This window comes from Limanda limanda, chromosome 23, assembly GCF_963576545.1.
Source record: "Limanda limanda chromosome 23, fLimLim1.1, whole genome shotgun sequence".
Lineage (NCBI taxonomy): Eukaryota > Metazoa > Chordata > Actinopteri > Pleuronectiformes > Pleuronectidae > Limanda > Limanda limanda.
Window position 1 is genome coordinate 6,336,745 of NC_083658.1, and position 27,875 is coordinate 6,364,619.

General features: G+C 44.9%; 3 protein-coding genes across 5 annotated transcripts in view; 1 reads left to right on the top strand and 2 right to left on the bottom strand.

Annotated features, from left to right (window-relative positions):
- Positions 1 to 3,941: 3,941 nt before the first annotated feature.
- Positions 3,942 to 15,841, top strand: jam2a (junctional adhesion molecule 2a). 2 transcript variants are annotated; one of them, XM_061066885.1, is made up of 11 exons: positions 3,942 to 4,137; positions 8,969 to 9,034; positions 9,203 to 9,313; positions 10,684 to 10,833; positions 10,923 to 11,110; positions 11,270 to 11,372; positions 11,819 to 11,926; positions 12,089 to 12,104; positions 14,109 to 14,180; positions 14,798 to 14,831; positions 14,922 to 15,841. In XM_061066885.1, exons 1-11 carry the CDS (start codon positions 4,086 to 4,088, stop codon positions 14,952 to 14,954), a joined length of 933 nt encoding a protein of 310 aa, XP_060922868.1. In that variant the 5' UTR covers positions 3,942 to 4,085; the 3' UTR covers positions 14,955 to 15,841. The 2 variants fall into 2 exon arrangements, with proteins under 2 accessions (XP_060922868.1, XP_060922870.1); XM_061066887.1 differs by having other exon boundaries at positions 3,943 to 4,137; positions 12,092 to 12,104.
- A 3,176-nt stretch (positions 15,842 to 19,017) lies between these two features.
- Positions 19,018 to 20,947, bottom strand: atp5pf (ATP synthase peripheral stalk subunit F6). The gene is made up of 4 exons (XM_061066888.1): positions 20,885 to 20,947; positions 19,773 to 19,942; positions 19,543 to 19,667; positions 19,018 to 19,118 (listed from the first exon to the last, which is right to left on the bottom strand). Exons 2-4 carry the CDS (start codon positions 19,940 to 19,942, stop codon positions 19,090 to 19,092), a joined length of 324 nt encoding a protein of 107 aa, XP_060922871.1. The 5' UTR covers positions 20,885 to 20,947; the 3' UTR covers positions 19,018 to 19,089.
- A 1,275-nt stretch (positions 20,948 to 22,222) lies between these two features.
- appa (amyloid beta (A4) precursor protein a) overlaps positions 22,223 to 27,875 on the bottom strand; it is a 32,262-nt gene continuing 26,609 nt past the window's right edge. For both annotated transcript variants that reach the window (XM_061066890.1, XM_061066889.1), the window contains exons 14-17: positions 27,725 to 27,778; positions 26,990 to 27,081; positions 25,178 to 25,324; positions 22,223 to 24,818 (exon numbers count right to left, since the gene is read on the bottom strand). In XM_061066890.1, coding sequence (XP_060922873.1) covers positions 24,717 to 24,818; positions 25,178 to 25,324; positions 26,990 to 27,081; positions 27,725 to 27,778 — 395 coding nt within the window. In that variant the 3' untranslated portion in view covers positions 22,223 to 24,716. The remainder of the gene's footprint in view (positions 24,819 to 25,177; positions 25,325 to 26,989; positions 27,082 to 27,724; positions 27,779 to 27,875) is intronic.

A 27,875-nucleotide genomic window follows, 5' to 3' on the forward strand; every position in this document is an offset into this window, starting at 1 on the left:
CCCTTCCACTCATCTCTTTCTTACTGAAACCGCACGGGAACCGTTTGTCGTATAAAACACAGACGTCACTGTTGAATTGTGTGAGTTTGTGTTAAAAGTGGTTTTAACACTCCCTGGGGAGAGGGTGGGGGGGTTTTATAACTGTACAGCTGATTGCGGGTGTGTAGTAGTGAGCAGACGAAATGGAGATGTGTGTGTGTGTGTGTGTGTGTCAGCAGTTTGCTTAAGAAGCAAAGCGGCGTGTGTGTTGGGTGAAGGTCAGGCGGCGGCGGCGCAGCTGTTGAGTCTATCGCTGGTCAAACAGGTGGCTCCCAGTCCTCCCAGTCCTCCCAGTCCTCCCAGTCCTCCCAGTGTGGATTCAGGGTTTGTTTTTCACTGGGGTTGTTTTTTTTTCTCCCAGAATTCCAGCGTGTTGACGAGTTGGAGACGACACAGAAAAACATCCCCACTGATTTAAACCTTCAGTGGACAGGGAGGCTCTCATAGTTTGGCACAACTTTCTAATAAGACGCCTTTAGGTCTCGATAAGTTTAATCTCTAATAACAAATGTTGATAATAATTAAAAAGTGAAACAAAACAAATTCACAGTTCCTCCCTGGTCCCCTGTTTATCAGGAGAGGCTTCAAAACTGCAGAGACCACAATGGATGGATTATCACGACATCAGGACCCGGGACACAAACTCTCAAAAGACCCCCACTCACAAATGTAACTTGTACACACACACACACACACACACACACACACACACACACACTGTCCACCTATAGGGAAACTGTTTCATTTAGTTTATTTGTGTGTTCCCTTCCCTATGGAAAGGCAATTGGTATACTTTTCATAGGGCAAGTCATTCATAAGTCATATAAATGGAATGTGAAACTTAAATGACACAAAAAAATACCTCAAACATTTATAAAGAAAATTTCTAATAACACATGCTTGTTGTCCATGACCTCTTAAGCAACTAAACGTTTTATACTCAGAGGTTTGTACATGGTGGACCAGTCAGCTCACCACTTGTTCCCAGTACAGGTGCTTGCACAGACAGCTGCTTATGTTTAATCACCACCAATGACATCAAGAAAATTGAGCAGTCGTCCCCCCCCTCCCCCAGGTTTGACACCCGAGCCCCTGTGTGTGTGTGTGTGTGTGTGTGTCTGTGTGTGTGTCTGTGTGTGTGTGTGTGTGTGTGTGTGTACGAACAAGAAAAGTTCATTTAGAACCAATTTAAAAACCTCTTTTATTCCAACCTGCCTCTACAAGCTGTTCCTCACTGATGGAGAAACTTTCTTCTCTGCACTTAAACCAACGTTATTTTTCTCAAACTGAGTAAACAATCAGGACGGAGGAGTCCCGCTGTGCAGCTGTTCCCCCCCGCTCCGGCGTCCCACCACCCCCGGCACACCACTCACTGTATGTCAGACACACCCAAGCACATTTGCCCCCCCCCTGGACTTACAGCCAGTCACACCAATTGAGATGTTTGAACCGGTGCCCTGAATTTCTCGCCGCTGCTCCAACATGATTCCATTTGAATGTTTCCTAACACAACAGGGATAATGTGTTCCTGGGAGTGAATTTAGAATGACTCACAAACTGTTTGTCTAGGTGCCGAGGCCGGGTGGGAATGCTCCTAATGAAATCTGGGGTTCAGTCCCACACGTGCTCGGTCAATAGTAATTTACCGGGGAGTCATTGATCTGCAGGAGTCGGGTAAATGAAGCCGTCGCTGGTTTATCTCTGTGCCGACAGTTGGTTTAACAAACCTCATCAGATCACTGGATACCAAGCTGCTCCCATTTCAACTCCCCAGGAAGCAGATTCTCTCACGTTTGTAGTCACAGCTCCACATTGTAAAAGATATTATTAACAGGAAACTTACTGCTACTATATAGTATTATATAGGTATTTAGCCTGGGAAGGGATGATGTAAGGAGGCAAGATTTAGTTCCACTTCCAATTCAACCTTTACACACTTATCTCAGATCTGTTTTCCTTTACATTCCCTTATTTGTGATTTTCTGTTAATATTTGACCACTTACTATCAAAGGCACCCTTTGTAAAAATGCTTAATGTTGGAATTCATTAGTAAATGTTTATACATTAAGTTTTTAACAAACCTCATCAGATCACTGGATACCGAGCTGCTCCCATTTCAAATCCCCAGGAAGCAGATTCTCTCACGTTTGTAGAAGCAGCTCCACATTTTAAAAGATATTTTGGATATTTCAGACTATTAACAGGAAACTTACTGCTATTATATAGTATTATATAGGTATTTAGCCTGGGAAGGGATGATGTAAGGAGGCAAGATTTAGTTCCACTTCCAATTCAACCTTTACACACTTATCTCAGATCTGTTTTCCTTTACATTCCCTTATTTGTGATTTTCTGTTAATATTTGACCACTTACTATCAAAGGCACCCTTTGTAAAAATGCTTAATGTTGGAATTCATTAGTAAATGTTTATACATTAAGTTTTTAACAAACCTCATCAGATCACTGGATACCGAGCTGCTCCCATTTCAAATCCCCAGGAAGCAGATTCTCTCACGTTTGTAGTCACAGCTCCACATTGTAAAAGATATTTGATGGTATTTCACATTTATTAACAGGAAACTTACTGCTACTATATAGTATTTTATAAGTATTTAGCCTGGGAAGGGATGAACACCACTTCCATTTCAACCTTTACACACTTATCTCAACTCTGTTTTCCTTTACATTTACTTATTTGTGATTTCCTGTTGATATTTGACCACTTACTATCAAAGGCACCCTTTGTAAAAATGCTTAATGTTGGAATTCATTAGTAAATGCTTATACATTAAGTTTTCAACAAATGGGGTTTGGTCCATATTGCCTGCAGCCCTTTGCCAAAAGGTAAGTGCTTGTAGGTCTTAAGAGGTTTTAAACCTGGCAACCCAAAGTTTGGTTTTATTAATAGCTCTATTAATAGATTTGTGAAGATTCTAATAAAGCTATTAATTATAAGGGAGCCTGTAAGTAAGTGGTTCATTGATTCACACTCGTTCAAGTCGGAGATAAACGATGTTTAAATCTTGCTTTTTGCAGTTTGGAGGAAAACTGTGGATTTGAAATCTGCAGGAAAAACTCAGTTCACGTCGCTCTGTCCACTATGTTCCATCTTAAAAAATGAAAATATGTCACAAAGTCACACTTTCTGCTGCTTTTAGAGTAAAATGTATAAAATTAGATTTCACTTTTAGGTTTGTAAAGACTTGAATGAATTCAAGATTAAATAACACAACTTCTTTGGGATTATTTAGGGACTTGCACTAAAACGGTGGAAAATAACTGCAGTACTTGGTCATGTGTTTAGTTTTTATTGAAATGAAGCTTTAACCACCTGAAGAGTTAAACTTCTACAGTTATAATACAAGAGGTCAACAGAAGATGGATATTGAACCTGTCTGACTGTAATGAACTCAGATTAATGGTTGTTACTTTACTGTGGCGCTCGTATCTGACTATCGCATTAGTTTAGACATTTTAAAAGTTGATACTCATTTATATTGGAAAACAGACCCGGGGTCAAACCGGGTCCGATTCCCGGCTGAGGTGCGCCTGTGGTCCTGCCCGCCTGACCCCCTGTGCCGGTGCCATGTGGCGGTGCAGTGCGCGTCTTGGACACGGCGCTGCGCTCTCGGGCTGAAGGCGCAACCCCGCCCCCCCCCTCCCTCCCTCCCTCCCTCCCTCTCTCTCCATCTCAGCCAGAGAGAGAGGGAGGGAGAGAGAGAGAGGGAGGGAGAGAGAGAGAGAGGAGTCATTCATCCCGAGTCACCGAGGCAGCACAGCCACTCTCCCGCAGCCAGGACACCGGCGGCTCCAGCCTCCTCCACGCCGCTCCACGCCTCGCTCATCCCCGCCAGCTGCCTCGCTCCTCTCCCCCCCTGGTCCGGTCCCTTCCCCCCCCCACCCCTCCTCCCTCCTGGAGAGCAGGTCCTTTCCCTGGAAGCTGGATGAATTATCGGGGAGTTGGGAACAAGTGCGAGAAGCAAGCGTCGGCTCCTCGCTGCTCCGGCCAGGGAAGAAGAGACTCCGGAGCCCGAGCTACGGAGGATGATGGAGGGGACGTCCCTGTATCTGCCTGTTGTGGTTCTACTCATGCAATGTAAGTGTTAAATGGAAAGTATTCACTCAGGAGAACAACAGTTGCTCTGTGTGTGCACTTGTGTTGGGTCAAATATGATAGGAAAAAGGCTGATTCCAGTGAGTTTAATGTGTTTTAACTCAGCTTGGCAGGAAATATAGAATAATTCCCCATGGATCAAGGGTTTATCTCATAAAGAGTTAATTTAAAACAGCACTTGAGACTTTAAATGTCTTTAAAATGAAGATTTTCTTGCTTTTTAACGTGTTTTTGTTGTATTTTGACTTTATTCCACTGGAATGTTTGTGGCTCAATCACAAAATCTTATGAAATCTTTATTTTTTGAGTATTTCTTCAGAGCCCATCTGTGACAGTGGGCTGGCGGTGCTGCCAGGTTGTGTTCCCCACTAGTTGGCCCAAAGCAAAAGTTGTACATGGCCGGATGCCACCTATTGGGGTGTGCACACCCGTGTTTCTCTTGGCAGAACCGGTGGTGGCTCTGTGTAACCTATGAGGTCAGTGGCTGGACTGTAACCAGAAAACGTCACTCTGTGATTTATCATAGCAGGCGGCTGGAGGGAGAACAGGGGGAATCCGAGTGGAAGAACCTGAGATAAACTGTGTTTGGATGGAGAATCACAGACTCTAATGTTCCCTGGTGATGATGATGATGCTGCTGCAGGAGAAGGGAGTGTTTGTGTTGTTGGGACACCGGGGGAGCAGCAGCAGTGTGACACGGATGCGATGAGACAGTGAGAGTGAGTGATGCACATTTGACGTTTTGCCACCTGTCAGGTCACAAGTTCACAAAGGTGTCTGTCTGTGTGTGTCTGTCTGTGTGTGTCTGTCTGTGTGTGTCTGTCTGTGTGTGTCCAGTCCTGCTGTGGACAAACTGATAGAAATCACTCATCCTCCAGGTCAGTGAAGGATGTCAACAGTGTGAAATGTGTTGACGTCTGTGGACTGTTTTGTTTTTTAAAAAATAGACTTAAAGTCCAGGAGGAAACACTGTGGGTGGGTCTCTGTGGCCAAAGACCCAACATCCCCCATCTCAGTCTTACACACTCACACACACTCACACAGACACACACCATGTCTGACTGAGACAGCTGTTGCTCACAGGGTTACAGAGAGGCTTTGTTCAGACACACACACACACACACACACACACACACACACAGCGTCCTCTCCCTGTTTGTCCCTGTGCCCCCCCCCGGCCTTGAAACGTGTGGCCCTGCCCACTTCCACCTTATCTCTATCACACAGGACACTTCCTACAAGTCCATCTCCCTTCCTCGTCTAATTTGTTCCCTGTTAATTTGAATAAGTGCCTTTAATTATCACCGGCGCCCGTGCGTTTGACCTCGGCACAGTCCTGGCAACACAACCCCACCCCCCACCCCCCGCCGCGGCCCCTGTAACACTCAGTCCGGACCCCGTAATGAGAGTAACGCTTCGTGCCAAGGAGCGAATCGTGCCATCTTTCTATTTCTGCTCCAGCAGGAGGGTGGCTGCTCCTCTGTGAGTTTTAAGCTGTCGCAGTGTTTGGGTTTGATGCTAATGCCACGCACGGAATGTGTGTGTGCGCGTGTGTGTTGTCTTTGTTGCCGGCTTTGAGTACATGTTTGTGTTTTTTCTCCCGAAGCACAACAATGCCTCAGTAGAAGCATTTTAATTACCGCAGGGGCCGTATCTGATGCCATATCGGAGGGGGCCACCGGGGACCTGCTGCGGCAAAGCAAACGATAAACGTCATTAAAAACTTCACTGAAGCTGTTTCCTGACACGTGCACCAGTTTGATTCATGCTCGTTAGGAAATTTCTTATATTTCTTAATGAGTAAATATAGAAAGAATAAACTCAAACTAGCTAAGCGGTTGCCAAAAGGCCTCAGCTCAGCCGTGGCCGGTGAGCATCTTATCTGTTGGCTGGACTCCGGCCCGCTGGGTCATGGCCCAGGATCTGGAGCTGATACCAGTTGCCAACACTGGCCCAACTCTGGTAGAGCTGCAGCCAACTGGAGCGGATGAGCCAAGTCTAGCAGCCGAACAGGGAAAGATCAGCTCGGGTTTGGGCCCAAGGCGGCCAGCTAATGAATAACATTACATTAAATGGATTTCTATTAGCAAATCTGAGATTATTTAGACGTAACGTAACTATGATTTTAAGTCGGATTATCTGCATTTGGAAGATATGTGGGTTTTAATAATAATAATAATAATAATACATTTTATTTGGAGGCGCCTTTCAAGTCACCCAAGGTCTCCTTACAATAAAATAATACAGGATAAAAGATAAAAGCATGAAAGACAGAAACAATTAATAAAGAGAGAAAAACCTAAAGATTTGAGTTATGGTATATCATTTTCAAAGAAAATAAGCATATTCCAACCTCAAATTATTCAAAATATTTATGTCCAGTCACAGACATTCAAACATTCTGGCTTGTGGCTAAACAAACTTGAACTGTACTCCAATGGATTCTCCCCCTGACCCGTATCATAACCTCCTGGGCCTCTCCGTTATAAACTCACCTCTAAACCAGAGTTTCTTCACTCTCAGTTCAACACAACTCATTGTCGAGATTCGTCAGGTGTGCGCCGTCATTTACCCACAATGCTCCTCTCCTCTCCCCCTGCATTGACGTGTATTTTTGGAAAAACCATTATCCAGCCCTTGGAGAGTACAGCTCGTCTTGTAGGATTATCATATTTCTATATCTGGATTGCCTCGTGCATATCCGACAGCTGTTTACTCATTGTTTAGATCCACCAGCCACAAGTGAGCAGCGGCGGCGGAGGAGAAACACCGAGGTGGCGTCCAGGGCTCAGCGGGTCAACCTCAGCACGCTCGCTGGCCCTCGCCTACTAAATGTGATTAACGTCTCCCGGTGACTTCCTGGACAGCGGAGCGTTCGCCGCACCACGTGAACATGAACCACCAGGCGGCTGTGAAGGGATCTGGAGCGGCCATGTGTTCCTTGTCCGCCTCGACGCCTTCGCAGTTAATTGAGGCCATTGAAGTGGGCGGGGACCTTGCACACACACGTCCTTGCTCAGTTCTGGACGTGTGTGTCAGTCAGTTCAGCGGTTAAGTGATGTCACTTCCTCTCCCTCACAGAGACACCCTTCAAGGTGGCGGCCCGCCGGGTCTCACACTGTGTGACAGGAGCGACTCCCATTTACAGTCCCACTGTCGGAGAGGATCTCCCTCGCCTTCACTCCCGCTACTCTCTCTTTTATTCATGCTTCTCCGGGTCCCTCGCCCCCCCCCCCCCCTTCCCCCCCCCTCCCTTCCGCCCCTCTGCCAACCTCCAGTCTTTACTCCACTCCATTTCATTTGTGTGTTTTCTATTCTTAGCGATCCCGCTCATCTCTCTCTCCTTTTGTCGTTTATTCTCATCCCTTTTTAATCTCATTGTATCTTCCTCCTCCCCCCAGTTTTGTTCATCCTCCCGGTGAGACGCAGCTCCTCGGAGGAGGGTGTCGAGGAGCGTGGGCCGAGGCAGTCGTGGTAATCCCGTTACTGTGCCACGAGTCAACATGCAGCGGGGGGGGGGGGGGGGGGGGTAGCGTCTGCAGGGAGAGTGTGCAGCTTTAATTCGCTTAGCTCAGAGTTTGACCGAGTGACGCGGGCGTAAATTAAGCCAACGTCAGGAGATGGAAAAGAAAAAAAAAACACGTTAGTTATGCTGCATTTGGCAGATGACATTATTATTGTATGTCAGGCTTTTGTTTATTTAAAAGCCAAATTAAAAATAGCAGCCGTCGTGGAAATTCGAGCGAGAGAGGCCCTGCTTCTGCTGCTCCGCTTTGTGTAGCGCTCCAACATGGCTGCCTTCCTGTTCTCTCTCACACTTCCTGTCCCCCTTTGTCACCGCTCGCCCTTCATTGTTCCACGTCACCCTTTCCTTCGCTGCAGGCGGAAAAAACCTCCGTGACTAACAATGGGCCGACAGGAAGCTGAAGATCTACATCCGTCGTTACATTTGCAGGAACAGCGGCAGTAAAACGGAGTGTGTGTGTGTGCAGGAGCGAGTTAATTTATTTATCTGGCATTTTGCTTTCAGGAGTCTGTGAAGGTGACATCTTCATTGCGCCAAGTCTGAAGTTTGCTGGAAGTTTTCCGTCGCCCTTAATGTTCTGAGTTAGTATCCCTGAGGCCCATCCAACATTTATTATGAGCCGTAATTTCCAAAAAAGCTCCCCCACTTTTCTTAATTTGCAGACGCTTGGGAGATGTCGGGGCTTTCACCCTAAGAGCGTTTTTAATGTTCCTGCCGCGTGTCTCTCCCTCAGGTAACCTTCACCCACGACAACAGGGCAATAATCCGCCCTCTAAACCAATCAAACAGGAGAGGCAGCTCCGGTTTCCCCTTCCTGTTTGGATGCGGTTATCAGTGACGCACAGGCGGAAGGGAGAAACCGACGCAAACAGTCGTCCGCTTCTCCCTAATGCCCCTCGTGCAGCAGGTTAATCTGGACAAGTCGTTGTTGAGATGTTCGATGACCTTGTCCTAACCTGTGCTTAAGTAAACATACGGCCGGATGCTCCTTAACCCCGGCAGGATTAAAGCAGAGGAGGGAGTAATCCCGCCTCTGTCTCAGATCTCCTGTAGAAAGCTCCACTTGGCCTCCGAGTGCTGCGTTCAGCTCCGAGCGTCGAGCAGGAGAAACCAGTGGCGGCCATTAAGCATTCTCCTCTGTGGAGCAGTTCACCCAAATCACCTTGCCCCCTAATGGAGGACGAGCGATATGGCGTTCTGATCTGCTCTCACCCTTCTTTTCATTTGTATCTCCCACTCCCTCCCTCTCTCTCTCTCTGTCTCTCTCTTCCTCTCCATCATCACCAGGTTCCCCGTCTGTTCCCGTTACCGTGTCGACCAACAGTCCCAAGGTGGAGGTGCGCGAGTTCTCAGGTGAGGCGGAAAAAAAACGCAGCTCCTCTCACATTCTCTCCTGACAGAATAAACCACGAGGCTATAAATAGACCCAGCAGTTTGAAAAACATAAAAAAAAAAAAAGATCAGACTTGTCGTAGTTGTGCCAAAAATACCTGACTGGTCCCGTTTCTCTGTTTTTTCCAGACGCGGTGCTGTCCTGCCAGTTCCGCACGGAGAAGGACCAGCACCCGCGCATCGAGTGGAAGAAGAAGGGGAAAGGGGTTTCCTTCGTGTACTTTGACGGAAACTTCAAAGGTGACCACGCCGGCCGTCTCTCTCTTTATCCCCTTCGCTGACAGACAGGGCATTTGTTTTAATCAGCTTGCAGCACCAGATGGAAGGGGGGGGGGGGGTTTGCCACATAGGATGAGAGACAGAGCTGCTGTGATTTGTGGAAACAGGACGGATGGATGAACAGTGAGAGATGTTCTGGCACGGTCAAGGCCGAGAAGTTGAACCTGTCTCTTAACCTTAATCTTTCACCTTTTATGCTCCAGGATGTTGATTTAATGGGCGAAATAAATAATGCATCACACGAGAATGTCTTTTTATAGACGGCGCTCTTAGCATGGGGTGGGGTGGGTGGGGGGGGTTCCATCAAATATGTCAAGGCTTCATAAATGCCTCTGACCGGCCGCCGCCTCCTCTTCATTAGCAACGCCACAGCTGATTCACTTAAAAGGTGACATAAATAAAGACGCAGACGCTGGCAGCAGGTAGGGTTGTAAATCATGAAAAGGCATCTCACTTAAATTTTCATGTTGGCCGGATTTGGCAGTAGGGGGCGCCCTGCGGTGACACGTTGGCTGGCACATGCTGTAAATGCACCTTTTAGCCACACCAAATTGCAGACACTCAACAATATCAGTCCCTATATATACACCACATTATTCCTCATAAAGATCCGTGAATAATTCTATGAGAAATCAAGTGAAAATGGATATTGGATGTCAAATTCCTGGATTCCTCTGTAGGGTTGCAATTCCCAGCATCCTTCACTCTACAGCAGGGCTACTGAGGCCTGCTGTAGTGTACAGGACTAGTCAGGTAAGTTTCGATGATATTACTGGGGAAAATATATGAGCATGCTGATTGAGGATTGTTCCTCTGTTCATCTAGCCTATTTCCATTCATTTATCCATCAATTGTAAAATATGTTTACAGACGATTCCAATTGTTTGGCGAACTATTTATATCTCTGGCATTGCATTAGTGTTTTTTTACAAACTTTTTTCTCATCTTATTCTACAGAACAATGCCACGTGCACTCTCTCATGTGTGGAGACATTTCACCCCATCCAATGTAGATGTAAAGGCTGTGTACATTTGCAAATACTGTGCAAAGACCTATGTTAAGAATGACACAACGATGCAGAAGGATATAGTCAAGTGCCCAAAGTTTCGTCAGGGCTCAAATCAGCGTATGACAAAACAATGTTTATATTTCTGTCTGTATATGACAAGGTAAATACAGTTAGTATAAATTACCCACAACATTTCCAGTTCATTCCCGTTAATTCCCGTATATTCCCGCTAATTCCCGTTAATTCCCGTTAATTCCCATGGAAAGTTTCCAACTTTGAATATTCCCGGAATTTTTCAACCCTATTCCTCTGTCCCTTTAGTTCCCTTCGAAGGCCGCGCCACCATTGATGGCGCCACGGTGACCCTGCAGCGGGTGACCCAGGAGGACGCCGGCGACTACCGCTGTGAGATCAGTGCTCCTCAGGACTCCGTCACCCTGGGCGAGACCAACGTGACGCTGAAAGTCCTCGGTACGACTCTGGGAAAAAGAAATATCTGACACCTTTTTTGGAGACATTCTGTTCGTCTGATTCTTACCTTTGTCCTTTTTTTCCTCCAGTGCCCCCCCACACCCCGTCCTGCGAGATCCCCAGCTCGGCGGTGACGGGCTCGGTGGTGAAGCTGCGCTGCCGGGACCAGCAGAGCATCCCGCCCGCCACGTACTCCTGGTTCAAGGACAACCTGCCAATCAGCACGCCACGCCACGCCAACGCCACCTATCTAATCAACTCACACACGGGAGTACTGGTAAGAAAGTCTTGTTCAGAAAGTAGAGACCGGAATGTTCCTGAGGTTCGCTCAAGGACACGTACAAATAAATACTTTAACTCGAGCCATTTAAATCACCTTTTTTTCTAAAAGCAGCTGTAAAAATGCTCCTCATCTCTTTTTGTCTTTAATCTGCAGGAGTTTAAAGCTGTAGCCAAAGAGGACACCGGCCGGTACAGCTGCCTGGCATCCAACGGGGTGGGACCGCCCAAAACTTGCGAGGCCAAGCACATGGCAATAGGTGTGTGTGTGTGTGTGTGTATGTGTGTGTGTGTGTGTGTGTGTCTTTTCTCCACATCCTTTCCCTGTTCCCCCCTGACGCCCTTTCAGCACTAGACAAGATCAGAGATGCAGTGAAGAGGAAAAACCCACGAAACTTCCTTCAACCTGCATCTTACATTTGGAAAAACATTTTAAAAAAAGATCTTTCAGGACAAATTACATAACATGTTTAAGGCGACCGTGTCTTAAACTCTACTAATAAATTATATAATGTCTTTTAGGTTAATGCAAGAAATTGTTTTTACGCTCTTAATAAATTATAGGAAATATTAGCAGAGTGCAGGAACGGGTAGTTACATTAAATATGACCTTGCTCTTAATGTTACTGTTGGAGTGTTTATTGAATATTTACCACTTCCTGCGGGCGATACATCACAACTGTCTCTGCTCTGTTCTCGCTTGCAGAGGATGTCAACATCACCGCCGTGGTGGCGGCCGTGGTGGTGGTCGCCCTGTTGGTCATGGTGTGCAGCTGTGGCGGGCTCCTCCTGCACCGCAACGGTTTCTTCAGCCGTAAGTTTGTCTCTTCGGTTTCGGCCCTTTTTTCCCAGTCTAGCGTGATCTGTGCGTTGGATTAATCGAGATATCGTCTTTAATCTCTGCTCCAAAAAAGAAGTGAATTTCACTGTCTTTCTCTTTTTTTTTCTTCCACGCTCCTCCTGACTCATCCATCAGCAGGACACAGAGGAAGGTAAGAGCTCCGTGATTGCATTAACATTGATGTGAACACACACACAGGCTAATACCCCACACGCACAGGAGGAGGGAGAGGAGGAGGGGGGAGAGGAGGGAGAGGAGGGAGAGGAGGGAGAGGAGGGCGGGTGGCTTGTTGTTGCACTTAGACTGCGTGGCTGTGTGCTGACTCAGGACTGTATAGAGTGACAGCTGTGGCTGCATGTGTGTGTCTGTGTGTGTGTGTGTGTGTCTGTGTGTGTGTGTGTGTGTGTGTGTGTGTGTGTTTTCCGAACCACTGTTACTACTCTTCCTGTGATTGGCGCCAACAGATGTAAAAGTCATGGGAAAAAGGTTGTTTTTCTTTTCTTCGCTCAGATGTAACCGGAGATTTGATTCCCCCCCACCCCCCACCCCAAAAAAAAATGCAGACAATTACAGGAGGAGAAATAATCTGCGCAACACAATTATGGAATAATTAGCGGCTGTTAATCAGTGGAGGAGGGAAAATATTTGCAGCAGGCAATTAAACTGATTGGGGCGGCTGATGTGAAATGGATTATTTGGATATTGAAGTGATTGAGGAATGAGACGGCAGCATCACAGTAGAACAGCCCCTGTCCTGAGAACACACCAGAGTGGGCGTCACAGCTTTTGGATGCTCGAGTAGCCGCTGAGCCAGAAACCACCGAGACATAAATGCGTGTCCTCGTGTGACTGGCCCAACTCGCTTGACTTTATGTTATTTGATTACTGGCTTGTTACCGCGCAGCGTTTTGATGGAGAGTCAGCGCGGAGCTTCTCCTTGAAGCTGATGCGAAAGCTCTTTTGTCTAGGTTAAAGTCTGATGCTTATCCCACTGAGCTAACTGGAGCTGTCAGTGTCAACTTCCTATTTATAGAACGGGCTCCTTCACAAAGACTCAAAGACAATGTGACATGATTTCTGATGCACCAATCGCAGGGAGTGAAGAAAGTATGAATGCGGATCTGGGATGGAGCTCTGCCTTTTAGTGACAAATGGTCCAGGGGACGTGGTTCGACACACGAATGTTATATCATGCTGGAGACGGACCATGAATCGGTCTCAAATTGTCATTTTGGATCTCGTTAAAATGCTGATGGTGTTTTATAGACGAAAACACAATTCCTTTCGCTTTAAACAATAGTTCCAAATGGTTTATATTTCAAAGAAGACACCGATGAGAGCTTTTTGTTCATTACACCGATTTCTGATTGTATTACTGAGATCTTTAAGGGGCCCAAACTGCAGCCTTTGTAGAATTCTGTGTATAAAATACCCTTTTTAAAAACCGAAATCCTCAATATGTAGGTGTTGAATGTCACTGACAGCTGCAGTAAAGTCTTGAAAGTTGCAAAGGACTCGGACATTTAATAGTTGGGGGCTGGATTGCTGCATGTGTTGGCTCACCACTTGACCTGCTCACCGTAGCATTTAGTTCGGCTCTGCTAAATTATGACTGGCTGCATGTCTGTACAGCTTTGCCGCTAGTATTTGAAATATTAAATCATTCATGAAGGTATGCTTGAATTTGTGATTTCTGTTTCGTCTATTCAAGTTTGCAGGTTTGTCATTTTTTTAAGTTTTCTGTCGGAAAAATGCGGTTCACAGGTTTTATCCAATCAGATCCGTGTCTTCAATCTTGATTTTGCGAGCTGCAACGACAAAAAAACTGTGGGTGCAGAGACAATTCACAGTTATACTGCTTGGTTACGTATTGGATACAGTGTCTCAGAAGAGCAGCAGTAACACACACTTTATCTCCTTGCAGCTTGTAGAATCAAACTTGATGCAAAAAAACATGTAAAGCAAACACGTAAGTCCTTGAAATTCACACTCAAACAAATCAAACCTGCACGACCTGAAAATACAAAACGCACACCGTTTTATGAATGATCAGATATTCCATACCACTTCATAAAAGCATGGTGTGCAGTGAGAGTCCGACTCGACACCCTTGTTGTTGACCCTTTTTAAAGCCCACACGCTGGCCCCCCCACAGGTCCTTTTGGATCTCCCAGTGTCATGGTGCAGCCCACATCAGCAGCCAAACCCTGCACAGAACAGAGGACACGTGAGTGTGACGCACAGACAAGCCGACAGACGGACGAGGGCAAACTAACAGCAATGATGCTTTGAATCTTAACTGCGGGTTAACGCCAAGTTCTCTCAATACAGGAAGGAAAAGTTTGATTTGAGTAAATCGACCTGGGCTACTGGTCCTGTCAGTAAGACAAGAAATTGGGTGGTGCATAACCCCCAGAAAATATGTATGGGTTAAACAAGACACATGTTTTGGACCTTTTTTTACTATACTATTATGTTTTTAAGGCCATATCTATACTATGATGTTCATACGTGGTTTTGGCATCAATAAAACGTCAGAGTATAGCTTTGGCATTTTTGGGACGTTTTCTACACCTTTCTAGAGTAAAATAACTCGTCTTTTTCCCTCCGTACACACAGTATTATATTAAAAGTAGCACCTCAAACGCCGCTCTCCACACTTTAACACTGTCCTGCTCAGTCTGGCTCTTCTTTTTACCCAATGGGAGGCTTGCCGTGTATGATGTGCATTATTTATGCGGGGAAAGATATGAGTCAGGATACAGCTGTCCGCCTCGGGTTTCTCCCCTTCTCTGCAACCGTGTCAAACTGTCCGATGTGCTTACCAGGCCTTTTGTCTTTCAGGTCCAATGTCAACTACGTCCCTCCACCCCAAGAAGTGAGTGTTTCCTCTTTCCTTTCTTTTCCTGTCACTGTTTTTGATTGAAACCACAACAGATTTCAAACCCTTATCTTTTCTGTGCCCCAGGATTTTAAACACACCCAGTCGTTCATGCTCTGAGAAGCTGGCCTTTCTTTGAGGAGACGTCACCCTCGTGAAAAAGGTGCCAACACTGGATTCTCTGATTTAGTCTTTTCTTTCTCTGGACCCTGAATGAGCTCTTGATCTTCCACCACATGCTAATTTCAATCTTCCTTCCTCTACCGCTCCCTCTCGGACGAGATTACGAAAAGCAAAACTGCAAGGCTTCTTACTCTCCTGCTTTGCTGTGTGGCTCGACTCTTGTCATTGATGTGTTCTGCTCTTATGGGATTAAGTAGTTTCATGGCCCTCTGCTCCCCCCTGGTGGTCAGATACAGGAACTACTGGAGACTTAAACTCACTTTTCTTCCCTCTGCAGGCCGCTTATTTACGTCTGTTTTGTTTTACCAAAGACTGACAGTTAAATCTAAAAGGACATTTAGAATCTTTGTTTGAAAAAGTGAATCATCACATGGGGATTTCTCGTTAAAGCCATAGGGAATGACCAGTTCAGTCGACTCCAACATTAATGCAGTTTACCTCAGCCAGTATTGTCTTCTGTAATACTTCCCAGGGGCCACAGTGCCACAAAAGACCCTTGTGGTCTTGTAAGAATACAAACACAGACAAAGCCAGTCCGGAAGAACAGGAAGCCGCTCCAGCCAATTCTATTGAGACCAACCCCATTCCATCCTGATGTGCCTGCATGGTCTTTTTATACACATATACATATATATATATATATATATAAATATATATATACCTTGTGCCTTTTAATTTGTCTGTCATGTATCTATGAAACACAGCTTTTTGTAAAGAATTTGCCTTACTTTTTTCTGTCTTTATATTTTTGTGCCACTGTTTATCAAAAATTGAGTGTCTGTTTTTAGACAGTGTGTGAATGGATTGTTCAGAGTTTTATTTGAATGGTGTATCAGTAATAAAGTTTTTTCTATTCAAAACTACACTGCTGTTATTGTTGTGTTTAGTTACGCTGCAGTGGAAGGGATTCCTAATACGTAACGATCCAATCCAAATATAATAGGTTAGTAAGTCGTCTGAAAACTGGAAAAAAAGTATTTATGGTACGGATACATCTGAGAATGTGGGTTCAAATAGGTAAATATTTACAAAAACTTCAAGCAGGTGTCTGATGAAGTGGCTCAGACGGTTAAATGGTCAACCTGTAGATTGTGGATCATGGGTTCAATTCTTGCATCGGCCAAGCTATTTTCAATGCAAAAACCCATCGCAAATTGCCAATGGTTCAAAGACAGCATGGCTTAGGTACAGTTGCATGGCTCAAATGATTAGAAGCCTGCCTCATAGACCCAGGTTCAAGTCTGTCATTTAGAGGATGTACTGATACATCAGATATTGTGGGTTCTCTATTTATGTGCTGCAGTTAATTTATCAAGATTGACATACCAAGTGTAAAGTTAAAACCGCCAGGAGAGGAGTACCGAGTGCCGATGATGCTCAGTGGCGTGGGGGCTTTGTGTGCCGGCTATGGAGCCGGACGGCCAGTCCAGGAGAGGCTTGTTCGAACCTTGCCTGAGTATCTGTTGCACGACATATCTCTAGGGGACGTAGTGGATCACAGTGGGAGGATGTGGTATACAGAGAAGGAGGAGGTAGTTAAGGTAGGAGGAGGAGTTCATAGTCAGAGTGGGAGGATTTTTAAATGGGAGGAGTTTTTAAAGGGAGGAGGTGGTAGTCAAAAAAAAATACTGATAAATTAATCCAGATAAAGTTAGTCAGAGTGGCACACATGCTCACACAGTGTGGGTTGGTGTGTGAGATGGTGTGTGGGCGTGAGTGTGTGTGTGTGTGAGATGGTGTGTGTGTTTGTGTGAGTGTGTGTGTGTCAATCTGATAATACAGGAAGAGATTAGTAAAAAGAGTAGGAGGAGCTTAATGTAGGAGAGGGGGCCAGAGTAGAAAGGTAAAACAGAGATATGTTTTGTAAAAAATCTTTCTGAAACATACCACTCTGACTAAAATCTCTTCCCACTCTGACCCCCTATCTCGTCTAACAACATATCTTGAAACAGTTACTCAGGCAGGATTCAAACCAGTCTCTCCTGGACTGGCCAACCGGCTCCATAGCCAGCATGCAAAGCCTTCATGCCACCGAGCTTCCTTCACTTCTGAGTTGCTTCTCCTGGCGCTTTTATCTTTACACTTGGAATGTTGGTAAATTTATACAAATTAACTTAGCAAGTGTTAAGTTAAAACCGCCAGGAGAAGCAATTCAGAAGTGAAGGATGCTCGGTGGCATGAAGGCTTTGCATGCTGGCTATGGAGCCGGCTGGCCAGTCCAGGAGAGGCCGGTTCGAACCCTGCCGGAGTAACTGTTTCAAGATATGTTGTTAGACGAGATAGGGGGTCAGAGTGGGAAGAGATTTTAGTCAGAGTGGTATGTTTCAGAAAGATTTTTTACAAAACATATCTCTGTTTTACCTTTCTACTCTGACCCCTTCTCCTACATTAAGCTCCTCCTACTCTTTTTACTAATCTCCTCCTGTATTATCAGATTAACTCACACACTCACACACTCGCACACACAAACACACACACCATCTCACACACCAACCCACACACCAACCCACACACCAACCCACACCGTGTGAGCGTGTGTGCCACTCTGACTAACTTTATCTGGATTAATTTATCAGTATTTTTTTTTGACTACCACCTCCTCCCTTTAAAAACTCCTCCCATTTAAAAATCCTCCCACTCTGACTATGAACTCCTCCTCCTACCCTAACTACCTCCTCCTTCTCTGTATACCACATCCTCCCACTGTGATCCACTACGTCCCCTAGAGATATGTCGTGCAACAGATACTCAGGCAAGGTTCGAACAAGCCTCTCCTGGACTGGCCGTCCGGCTCCATAGCCGACTCACAAAGCCCCCACGCCACTGAGCATCATCGGCACTCAGAACTCCTCTCCTGGCTCTTTTAACTTTACACTTGGTATGTCAATCTTGATAAATTTACTGCAGCACATAAATAAGGACCCACAATCTACGATGTATCAGTAGATCCTCTAAATGAGACTTGAACCCGGGTCCCAGGGTCTATGAGGCAGGCTTCTAACCATTTGAGCCATACAGACATTGAGCCCTTCTCGTCCAAAGACCTTTAGGAGTACCTCCACACTACAGAAGACCAATGGAATCACTTCAATCAGGTGACTGATGCAGTGGCTCAGACAGTTAGATAGATAGAAAGCAGAGACAATTGTCCAGTTGCATGGCTCAAATTGTTAGAAACCATTTGAGCCATACAGTCATTGAAACCTTCTCGTCCAAAGACCTTTAGGAGTACCTCCACACTACAGAAGACCAATGGAATAACTTCAATCAGGTGACTGATGCAGTGGCTCAGACGGTTAGATAGATAGAAAGAAGAGACAATTGTCCAGTTGCATGGCTCAAATTGTTAGAAGCCTGCCTTATAAACCCTTGGTTGGCCAATCCAAAGACAGCAGGCTGGTAATTATGAAGATGTGAGTAGACACAGCTTTGACATAGATTTGCTTTATATAAGGCTCTGGGACATTTGAAATGTAAAAGTTAAGATTTAAAAGTGCCAAGAGAAGATTTGAAAATCCAATGATCTGAACGAGTGACCTTTCAGTCTGGAGAAGCTCTGAAAAATCTAAAGTAAGACCACACTAGAGTTTTAAGCGCAGTTCTCTACTTTTCAAACTTTAATCTGGATGTTGAAGAGGTGGATGATGTAAACTCATTACACCATTATATATTATTATATCTTCAGGTGTGTTACCATTCTGGAAAGGATGTACATCGACTGCACTTCAGCTCTTTAATATCAAAATAAAAGAACAATTTCTTCCCCTTTACCTGTAGGAATAGCTCAGAACCATCATCTGTCTTGGAGGCTTCTTTTATTCTTGAATCTTGAGGCATTCATCCAGCCAATGAGTCTTTAAAAAAACTAAAGTACCTCGCAGTAAAACATCCACAATCTTTTTCACCCTCAGTTAAACAATGCAAATGATTCACAGCACCTGAAAACTTTATTGACGGTGTGTTGATATATGATTGGTAAATGATGACCAGTGAATCAAGGTTCATTCCATTACCATTTTTATTAAATACAACATATTGATGACGAGTAGGGGATTTACAACTTTGACAGTGTTTACTTGGTCACTTCTTCAAGCTTGGGCTCTGGAAAAAAAAGAAGAAAATATAACTGATAGTGGTGGTTGTTGCCATGTGTACGTTTTGAAATGAAAAACTCTGAAGCTTTTTAACAATACCTGCAATTAGATCTGACAATGAGATACAAGTTGCAGCAGTATTTAGCAAATAATTGTAGCTTCGCATAGGAGAATGCAGGATAGTAGTTCAACAATGGTAAAAAAAACCTTAGTTGAACACTGGCCAAAATAAATAAACTATATGGTACAACATCTAAATTCTAAGGGATAGTTTGTGCACTTTGTGTTGTTTTTGAGCAAAGGTTACAAAATCAAATAAATGAAGAATTATCCTGATTCATTTCAACCCCTTTTTGGATTTGTTTGTTTTATTGATCGAAACAAAAAATTAGGTCAGTAGACTTCTCAATGTAACATGAGCTTTGACGAACCTGTGAATTTGACCTCGGGGAACTTGATGAGGTCTCCGCCGCCGTATAGTCTCTGCAGTTTGAGGACCTCTTCAGACAGATTCTTCTGATAAGCGGGCCCCGCCTCCACAATGCCTCCGGAGCCCCTGGGGAGAGTAAGGGCATTAGATAAAGTTTGAGAATTCAGGTAAAATCCAAATGACTGTCTACACAGAAATGAGGGGGGTTCATGTTGTGCATCATCAACTGACTTGCTCTTGGTGTTGTAGTCGCGGATCTTGTCCAGGAACAGCTTCTGGATGGGGTCGAGCTCCTTGGTCCGGTTGAGGAGGACAGCGGAGAGGCCCAGGTTCCTGCGCAGGGTCACGCTCACGGCGGAGCGCAGCAGGGAGGACAGCTGGAACAGCCGGTGAAGAGCCATCTGGTGGAGAAAACAGGGCTTCTGGTTAGTGTCATCCCAGGACAAGCGGCTGGGATTGGTCCTCTGTCATAGGCACAGTGAGACCGTGGAGCATGTGTGATTACACCCTCTGAATATGAGTTTGATTAAAGTAATAAAGAAGGATTCACAATTCGGATTTCCTGGTCAATAAGCTGATCCTAGTAGGGAAGCACTTAATTCAAAGGTGAAAATAATCTCTCCGACACATGAAGGGCACCAGCACAAACATTCCAATGTTGATATGCCTTGTAATGAACAGATCAGCCTCCACTTGGCTGATTTATGATGAAACGGTAACTCTACATTTATGTAAACCATGAAGAGGAATGGGAAACTATATCATTCTGTAAAACTGAGATCTACTGAATCTGTACAACTCTGTGTCTGGGATGAAAACAGCATCAGGCTCATGTGTGATCCGACCTCTGCATCAGCACAAAACTGCTACACAATAAAAACACAACAATGAAATAGAAACAACGAACTGCCCTTGAGATTTATACGTTTAACATATAGAAGAACTTACATCCCCTCATGTTTGGAGGTGCTAAGTTTCTGTTAGCACCATTAGCATCAGTTATCATAGGTTAACTTGTTTACACGTATAAAGAGACTTTGTCAACTTTGCTCAAACTGTCGATTCGATTTAATAGTGCATATAAACAAGCCTGGTTTCGCTCTGTGCTACCTTAAGCTACGTGTTTACTTCATTCACCGCAACGACCCAAACACCCGCTAGGGCTAACAAGCTAAGCTAGCATTAGCCGAGGCGACAGGGCTCTCAGACAGTGTCCCCCTGTCGTTAGCTGCGGTGCTAATGCTAACGCTGCACTCACTGGAGAAAGCAGGTCGTGCTTCTAAGTGTTCGAGGTGTCGACAGAAGAAGGGAACTCAGCGTTTATGTTAGAAGTTTGCACTAACCTTGATTTGACACGCAAAGAGTACGAGAGCCGGAAGTGGAGGGCACGCAGTGGATTGTGGGAATGTGGTGGTGAGGGGGTGAAGCGGAAACTGACGTCAGTACGGTGCATACGTGTTGCTCGTCCCGAACCTTAAATAATCCAAAACATCGGTTCCTATTATAATTGCGAATATTAACCTAAATGTACATTTTTAAATGAGGAAAGCTCGTTTTATTTATTAAGTATATTTTATACACGGAAGGAAAGTGAAGTTGCTGCACAGGGACATTCAAACAACACAGAGACTAAATAAAAAGAAAATAATTCAAATTCTGAATATTTACAAACAAATTTCAAGCAAAACTAAAAATTCTGGGACTGCAAAGCAGCATTGGGCGGGCCCGAGCACATGCATGTTGAAGCGTTTTGCCTGAAATAAATAAAGACTGAGGAAATATTGAGACATAGAGCTGTTCAGGTTTGGACTCTGATCATGAGACAGAAGTTTGGTGGTGATAGAATAATTTTCTGCATATTTTGGTTAGAATTTTAGCATGTTAAAGCCCTCAAAAAGCCAATTAATTTGCCTGAATAATAATAATAATAACTAAAATCCCAAAATATAAAAGTAACTTTTAAGTAAAGCTTTCAAATATATGTAGTTAAGTAGAAAATACAATGTGTATCAAAAGCCGCATAGAATGACACAGACACACACACAATAATGTGTCCATCTTCTTCCTGTGCTTAGTTTCTCAGGTCAATCTAAATGTAATCCAATTCGTAATGTTAATACAGGATTGGTCTAGTGGGTAGAGTGGTTGCTCTTCAAAAAGAAGGTTGGTGGTACAATCCTCACTCTTCCCCATCTGCATGCCGAAGTGTCCTTGGCAAGATATTGAACCCCTAATATTGGCTGGACTTGAACCACCTACTAATCATAATTTTATTTTATTCCAATACTCTTTATCCACATTCAAATCTTCTCTCTCACTTGTCATATGGTGACTCCTCAGATCATCTGACCCTGTGGAGGGTCATGGCCTTCAGGTGGGAAGCACATGACCTACACATCTTATTTTCCACACATTTATGCAGTAGTATTTAAAATCTGGAAATACAATATACATGTAATGATAGGTATATCAGTCAGAGGGAGCAAAATTACTCTTAAGTATATTTGGCTAATGAGGCTTGATAAGGGTTGTAACCACGATGGAGTATTTTTACATTGTGATATTACGTGTTTATTTTTAATGTACCACTGAAGCACTTAAAATGTATTATTCGAATAAAACAAGATGCATGAGGACACTAAATTGTGTAAATTGAATAACAAACAAGCAGACACAGCATCTGTATGTACATTCAAAACTTTATTATGGAATACAGTGTAGAAAGCGTTTTTCCCAGTCAATGCAAATGGCCTGCACAAAATTACACAGTGGAAAACAAAACCAATATATTACCCACGTGAAAAAAAAATAAAGAGATGGAAAGAAAAATCCTGCTTCCTCCTCTACTCTACTGCCCCCTGCTGGGCTTCTATCGAGCACCCTCTGAAAAGACCACCACCTCACTGCAGCCTCCACATGCACGTTCACGCCACTTCCTCGCAGCTCTTACTCGCCATTAGATGCATAAACAGAGTGAGAGGTCACGCTGCACTACTTCCTGTGATGCTGAGATGGTGTTGACTCTGTGGCAGGAGCTGAGTGCATGGAGATGAACGAAGGGGGGGGAGTTAATGCTTACAAGCGTGAATTTACCTCAGACCAACATCTGATCCCTGGTTTTAACCCCCTGACTCGCTCTCAGCTCTCTCGACGGCCATTAGCTAGAAACTTCAGTGCTGTGGCATGTGCGTTGATGGCGAGAGGTGAGCAGCGTGCCTGAAGGGAAGAGGAAGGCGAAGGGAGGTGCTGGGGGAAGTGAAAATCCATTATATATATACACAGACTGCCTGCCTGGCTGGCTATCCATCCGGAACTGCAAGTCATTTCCTCTCTACCTCGCCCTCCTTCCTCCTCCTCTTCCTTCCTCCTCCTCCTCCTCCTCCTCCTCTCGGCTCTTCACCTGTTTTATCAGCGGAAAGCGAAACGATTACAAAACCCCAAAAATGAAAAAGGAACGACGTCGGCTTGCAACTGGATGAAACACTAGACGGAAAATGACAACACACGCACACGCAGAGATAACTCTTACCCATCCCCCATCCTGCCTTCTCTCATTTATCCATTCCCCCCCCCACTCCTTACAACCTTCACCCCCGTAACACCACCTTTAAAATAAAAAATCACGCCAACATGAAAAAATTAAATAGGGTGAACGCTCCCTATGCGTGAGGATTTTCAACACATTATATTTCAGTGAAAAGAATAATATACAAACAGATGAAGCCAGCACCCCAACCCCCCCGCCACCTCTCCTGCAGCTTCAGGAACGTAGCATGATATGATCGAAAAATAATAATAATAATTAAAAAGAAATGACAAAACACACTTAAATTCCAAAATCACAGATCTCTTTTAAATGTGTATTTTACATGATATCAAAGCAGAGCCTGTTCATCTAGATTTATATATATTCTTCATCATTGTTTTGAAGTCACGTGGTCACGAGAAGATACTAAATGTACAATCTTGCTAGAATGACAATCTATATGTGAGAAAAGGATCTCGAGAGCGAGAGAAAGAGAGAGAGAAAGAAAGAGAAAGAGAGAGAGAGAGAGAGCAGCGTTAAGATCTTCGTTTTTTTTCAGTTTTTCCAAATCCTGTCGTCATGCACTACATAGGAACAGCTAAGACTTGAGCAGTACGTCAGTTAACATTACACGCAATTTAAAAAAAGGACTTTACATTGGCTGATCTCTTTTTTTTGTTTCTTTTTTTTCTACGTTTTTTTTCCATTCTTTTTTGAAAAACAAAAACCGGAAACGATAAAGAGAGAGAGAAAACCCCAAAATTAAAAACAGCTCATTCAGAAAACATAGTAACATCAGCATCCCCGAATATCCTTTAAGAGCCTTGTGTGGCTTAACACAGCCCAGCTGTCGTAAGAATGCACAGAAAGAAAAAAAAGAGGATGGAGGGAGGGATGAGGGAGGGATGAAGGAGGAGGGGAGGGAGAGGAGGTTCACTTATACTCCAGTGCAGACTGTAGAGTGAGTGCAGTAGTGGTGCAGTTTGAGGGGAACCACGGGGCCTCGTCCACAGAAATCACGTTGCTTGGTTCAAATTGATATTTCTTTATATAATTATTACATTACAAATCACGATAGGAACAAACCAATGTGGAAGGATTGGAGGGGAGTCTCCTGCAGACGAGGCCCAGGTCAGCGTGCACCTCGTGTCCGACTGATCAGAGGTCAGATTTCTACACAAGTCAACACCGAAAACTTTTCCCAAGCCAGAAACAAAATAAGAAATATAAAATAAACCCCAACTATACACTGGCCCTGAATCAGTGTGGAGAGAAGCCGCTTCCTTCCCCTGTGGGTGGGTTTGTTTCGATGCACTGGGCGGGGGGGGCCTCTCTTCTATACATCAGCAGGCCCAGACGGAGCAGACATATAAACCCCCCCCCCTCGTCCCCGCCCGACCCACTTTTTCTTTAATTAAAAGGCGACTTGCTCCGGTAAAGTGAACAAACGTGGTGCAAACTGGCTCCGCCCAGGCAGAGACACAAACCCCCGGCTGCAGCCGCTCCTAACGGACTATTTCAGTCACTCTATGATCTAAGCCACGTCGGGACGAGTTGGGAGGGGGGGAGGACGGGGGAGAGAGGGGGTGCGTGATGAGGGGGGGAGATGCATGTGTGTGTGTTTATGTGTGCGCGCGTGTGTGTTCTCCTCAATTCTGCATCTGCTCGAAGAACTTGTAGGTGGGGTTCTCGTAGCCGTTCTGCTGCATCTTGGACAGGTGGCGCTCCTCGGGGGTGACGGCCGCGTCCACCTGGGGGGGGGGGAACCAGAGGAGGGGGTCAGAGGGTCTCGCACACACACACACACACACACACACACTTATATAGTGCGTTTTTTAATTAAACAGCACAAAAGCTATGAAATGACAAAGTAAATTAGTTTGAGAAGCAAAGAAGGAAATTAATTTGTCTCTTTATATTGACTCGTTTTCAGACTTTAATTACAAACACATCCACAGATCCATCTACACACGCCCCGGTTCAAGTGTCTCCACCTGGCAGACACGTGCACGCACAGCATCACGCTCGCCACACGGCAGATTGACGCCGCTCGGGGGGGAACAGCTTGCACACGCGGCACATGCAAACACACAGGTCAGCCGTTTCTCACCTCGATGACTCCGTGGTGGATGGAGGTGTACTGCTTCTTCCTCAGCATCACCAGGGTGATGACGATCACGGTCGCTATGACGACGCCGCCGACCATCAGGCCGATGATGGCGCCCTTGTTGGAGCCAACGTCCTCTGCGAAGAAGACCTGCGGGCATGGAGGGGAGGAGGAGGGGTCAGTCACACGGCAACGACCAATCACGGCCGGCAGAGTTTAAATTGGAGGATTTCTAATAAAATGACAGCGATTTTTATATATCAACAACATTAATGACACCTCCTTACATATCTTTTTTCTACAACTGATAAATTGTTTAGATTAATGAATTTATAATAACATTAACTGTGCTGAAAAATGGTTTTAATGTAGCTTCCCTCGAAAGAAAATGATCTTCTTGTAGCTTCAGCAGCTCACACGCTACTGTTTCTTCCCAGTTTTAATTTTGCGGTGGATTCTTTGTGTAATTACATTTGCTATTTTTAAAATTGCATCATAAAAGAGTCAAACGAGGCCCCAAAATAACTCATGGTGCTGCTGGAGGACAAAGAGCAACACATACAAACACATGGACATAACAAAAACTGGAAGATTACTTATTTGAGAGGAAATTTCCTGGTGGGGACTTTTTTTTCTTTCGTTCAGTTGATTTATGACATAAAGAAGGATGACTCAACTCCCACACAACACAATCATAACACAAATGATTATGGGCAATTTCCTGAAAACGAATGAGTGCTTCGGCTCTTCTGTGTGAGAAGAAATAGAAGCAGGTGGCGTTTTGTGACGGCAAACAGGCGCGTGACATCTCCACCTGTCTGGCCATTTGTGTCAATCACAGATTATATATAAAGATGGACAACATGACAGGTCCCAAAAAATGAAGCCAAACCATCTTGAGTGCCCCCTGGTGTGTAAAAGTAATGTAACGCTTTTAAGAGAAAGGAGGAAAACATGCAGTTAAGATCCAGGTCTGCCTTCAGAAACTGGAGAAGGGGCAGTGATGCGTCGTCCATCTTTATATATATCGTCTATTGTGTCGACACAAACTCCACAACATCAGTAAAGCGTCAAACATCTCAACACCCTCTTTGTGTCGGTGAGCCGGGACTTAATTTCAGGCTTGTGCGCGTCCTCCACAATAATCCTGCAGGACGCCGATCAGGGTAACCGTGAATATGAAATGAAGAGGTTGGGGGGGGGGCACACTGTGACACTGACTGCTCCTTGTGAATGCAAGAAATGTGATATGTAATAAAAAACGGGGATTAAGGGATTAAAGGCGTTAGGTGAAAGGGATAAAGTACGTGGATTATAATTCGACTGAGCATGGATTGAGGTTTTTTTTTGTGCTGGTATTACAATATTGGACGAGATTAATGAATGAACGCAGATCTAGGTTGGAGCCTTGTTACGCTCCGTTTAAGAACCTGTGGCTGACCGGTGAAAAAACAGCCCAAAACTCAACTGTGATCAGAGGACGGGGGAGAAAGCATGACACGCACATGATCACGGCTGTCTCCATGGACACCTGTCTCCATGGCGACAACCTTGGGAGTTGACGGGGAGGACAAAGTGGAAACATGGATCTGAGAGTGTGTGTGTGTGTGTGTGTGTGTGTGTGTGTGTGTGTGTGTGTGTGCATGTGTCAGTAAAAGCATCCTCGCGTGTTTGTCGATTTCTCCATGTTTATTAATTAGCCTGCATATTTACACACATCAGTGAGACTCAGATGAGTCTGCATACCTGCACTGTCTATGATAGTGCGAGCTTGTTGCTGTGCGGTTGTGTGTCTGTGTGTGTGTGTCGGTTTACCAGTTTCTGGTGGTGAACTTCATATTCAGTGCTCTGTCTGTCCTCCGTCTCCATCCGCAGCTCAGGGAACGCGTCCATCTTCATTCCAGTCACTGGCAAAGCGAAGGAAAAAGTACTGTATCCATTATGGATGGTGACACTCAGCCGCTTCCTCATCCCGCCACACACACACAAACTTGCTGAAATCAAACTCGCTGGCTCGAGCAGGACTTGACAGCGCTGGAGGAGCCCCGGGTGTTACCAAGGCATGAAATGAATATGGCACATACTGCACAGAGTTCGCAGTATGCACAGACCCGGCAGCTGCATCAGAAATCCCCTGACAACCGCAGCCGGCGCCTCAATGGAGGTCAAGTGGAGCTGGCTGTGGGCAAATAAAAGCTGGAGGAGGGCGACGTGGCAGAAAAATATTTTTCCTGACTTCACTTAAGTTGTTTGATGGATCTGAGGAGTAGAGCTTCTTATGTATTTATAATTTAATCCTATGGCTCATATGTGGCCTCCAGTATTGCCACCAGGGGGTGCATTTCTTAATATGGAGCAGTTCTACGCCCAAGTAAGCAAACACTGATAAGGGGTTTTAAAGAATGTGCCACAGTTGCTGTAGCAACCTGATAAGGAGAATGTGACAAAGTCAACAGTATAATATCAACAGGCCTTATCCCCGGCTATCTCGTGATCTAAATGTGTATTCTAATTTAAAATCACAATACTTTTACCAACAATATAACCAACCTGGTCGTGTGGGGACGCCTCTTTCAAGATTAGGACGAGAGTCCACTGGCTCGACTAGAGGGAGAGAGAGAGAGAGATTTAACTTTTAATTCATTTTGTTTGGAAGCTCGGTTTCGTCCTTCAAGGCCAAAAGAGGAACGCTTCCTCCCTC

Coding starts and splice junctions, on each gene's coding strand:
- jam2a (XM_061066885.1), top strand. CDS start 4,086: ATGATGGAGGGGACGTCCCTGTATCTGCCTGTTGTGGTTCTACTCATG. Junction 9,314..10,683: donor CTTTGACGGAAACTTCAAAG/GTGACCACGCCG, acceptor CTGTCCCTTTAG/TTCCCTTCGAAGGCCGCGCC. Junction 10,834..10,922: donor CGTGACGCTGAAAGTCCTCG/GTACGACTCTGG, acceptor TTTTTCCTCCAG/TGCCCCCCCACACCCCGTCC.
- atp5pf (XM_061066888.1), bottom strand. CDS start 19,942: ATGGCTCTTCACCGGCTGTTCCAGCTGTCCTCCCTGCTGCGCTCCGCC. Junction 19,668..19,772: donor GACTACAACACCAAGAGCAA/GTCAGTTGATGA, acceptor TACTCTCCCCAG/GGGCTCCGGAGGCATTGTGG. Junction 19,119..19,542: donor CCCCGAGGTCAAATTCACAG/GTTCGTCAAAGC, acceptor TTTTTTTTCCAG/AGCCCAAGCTTGAAGAAGTG.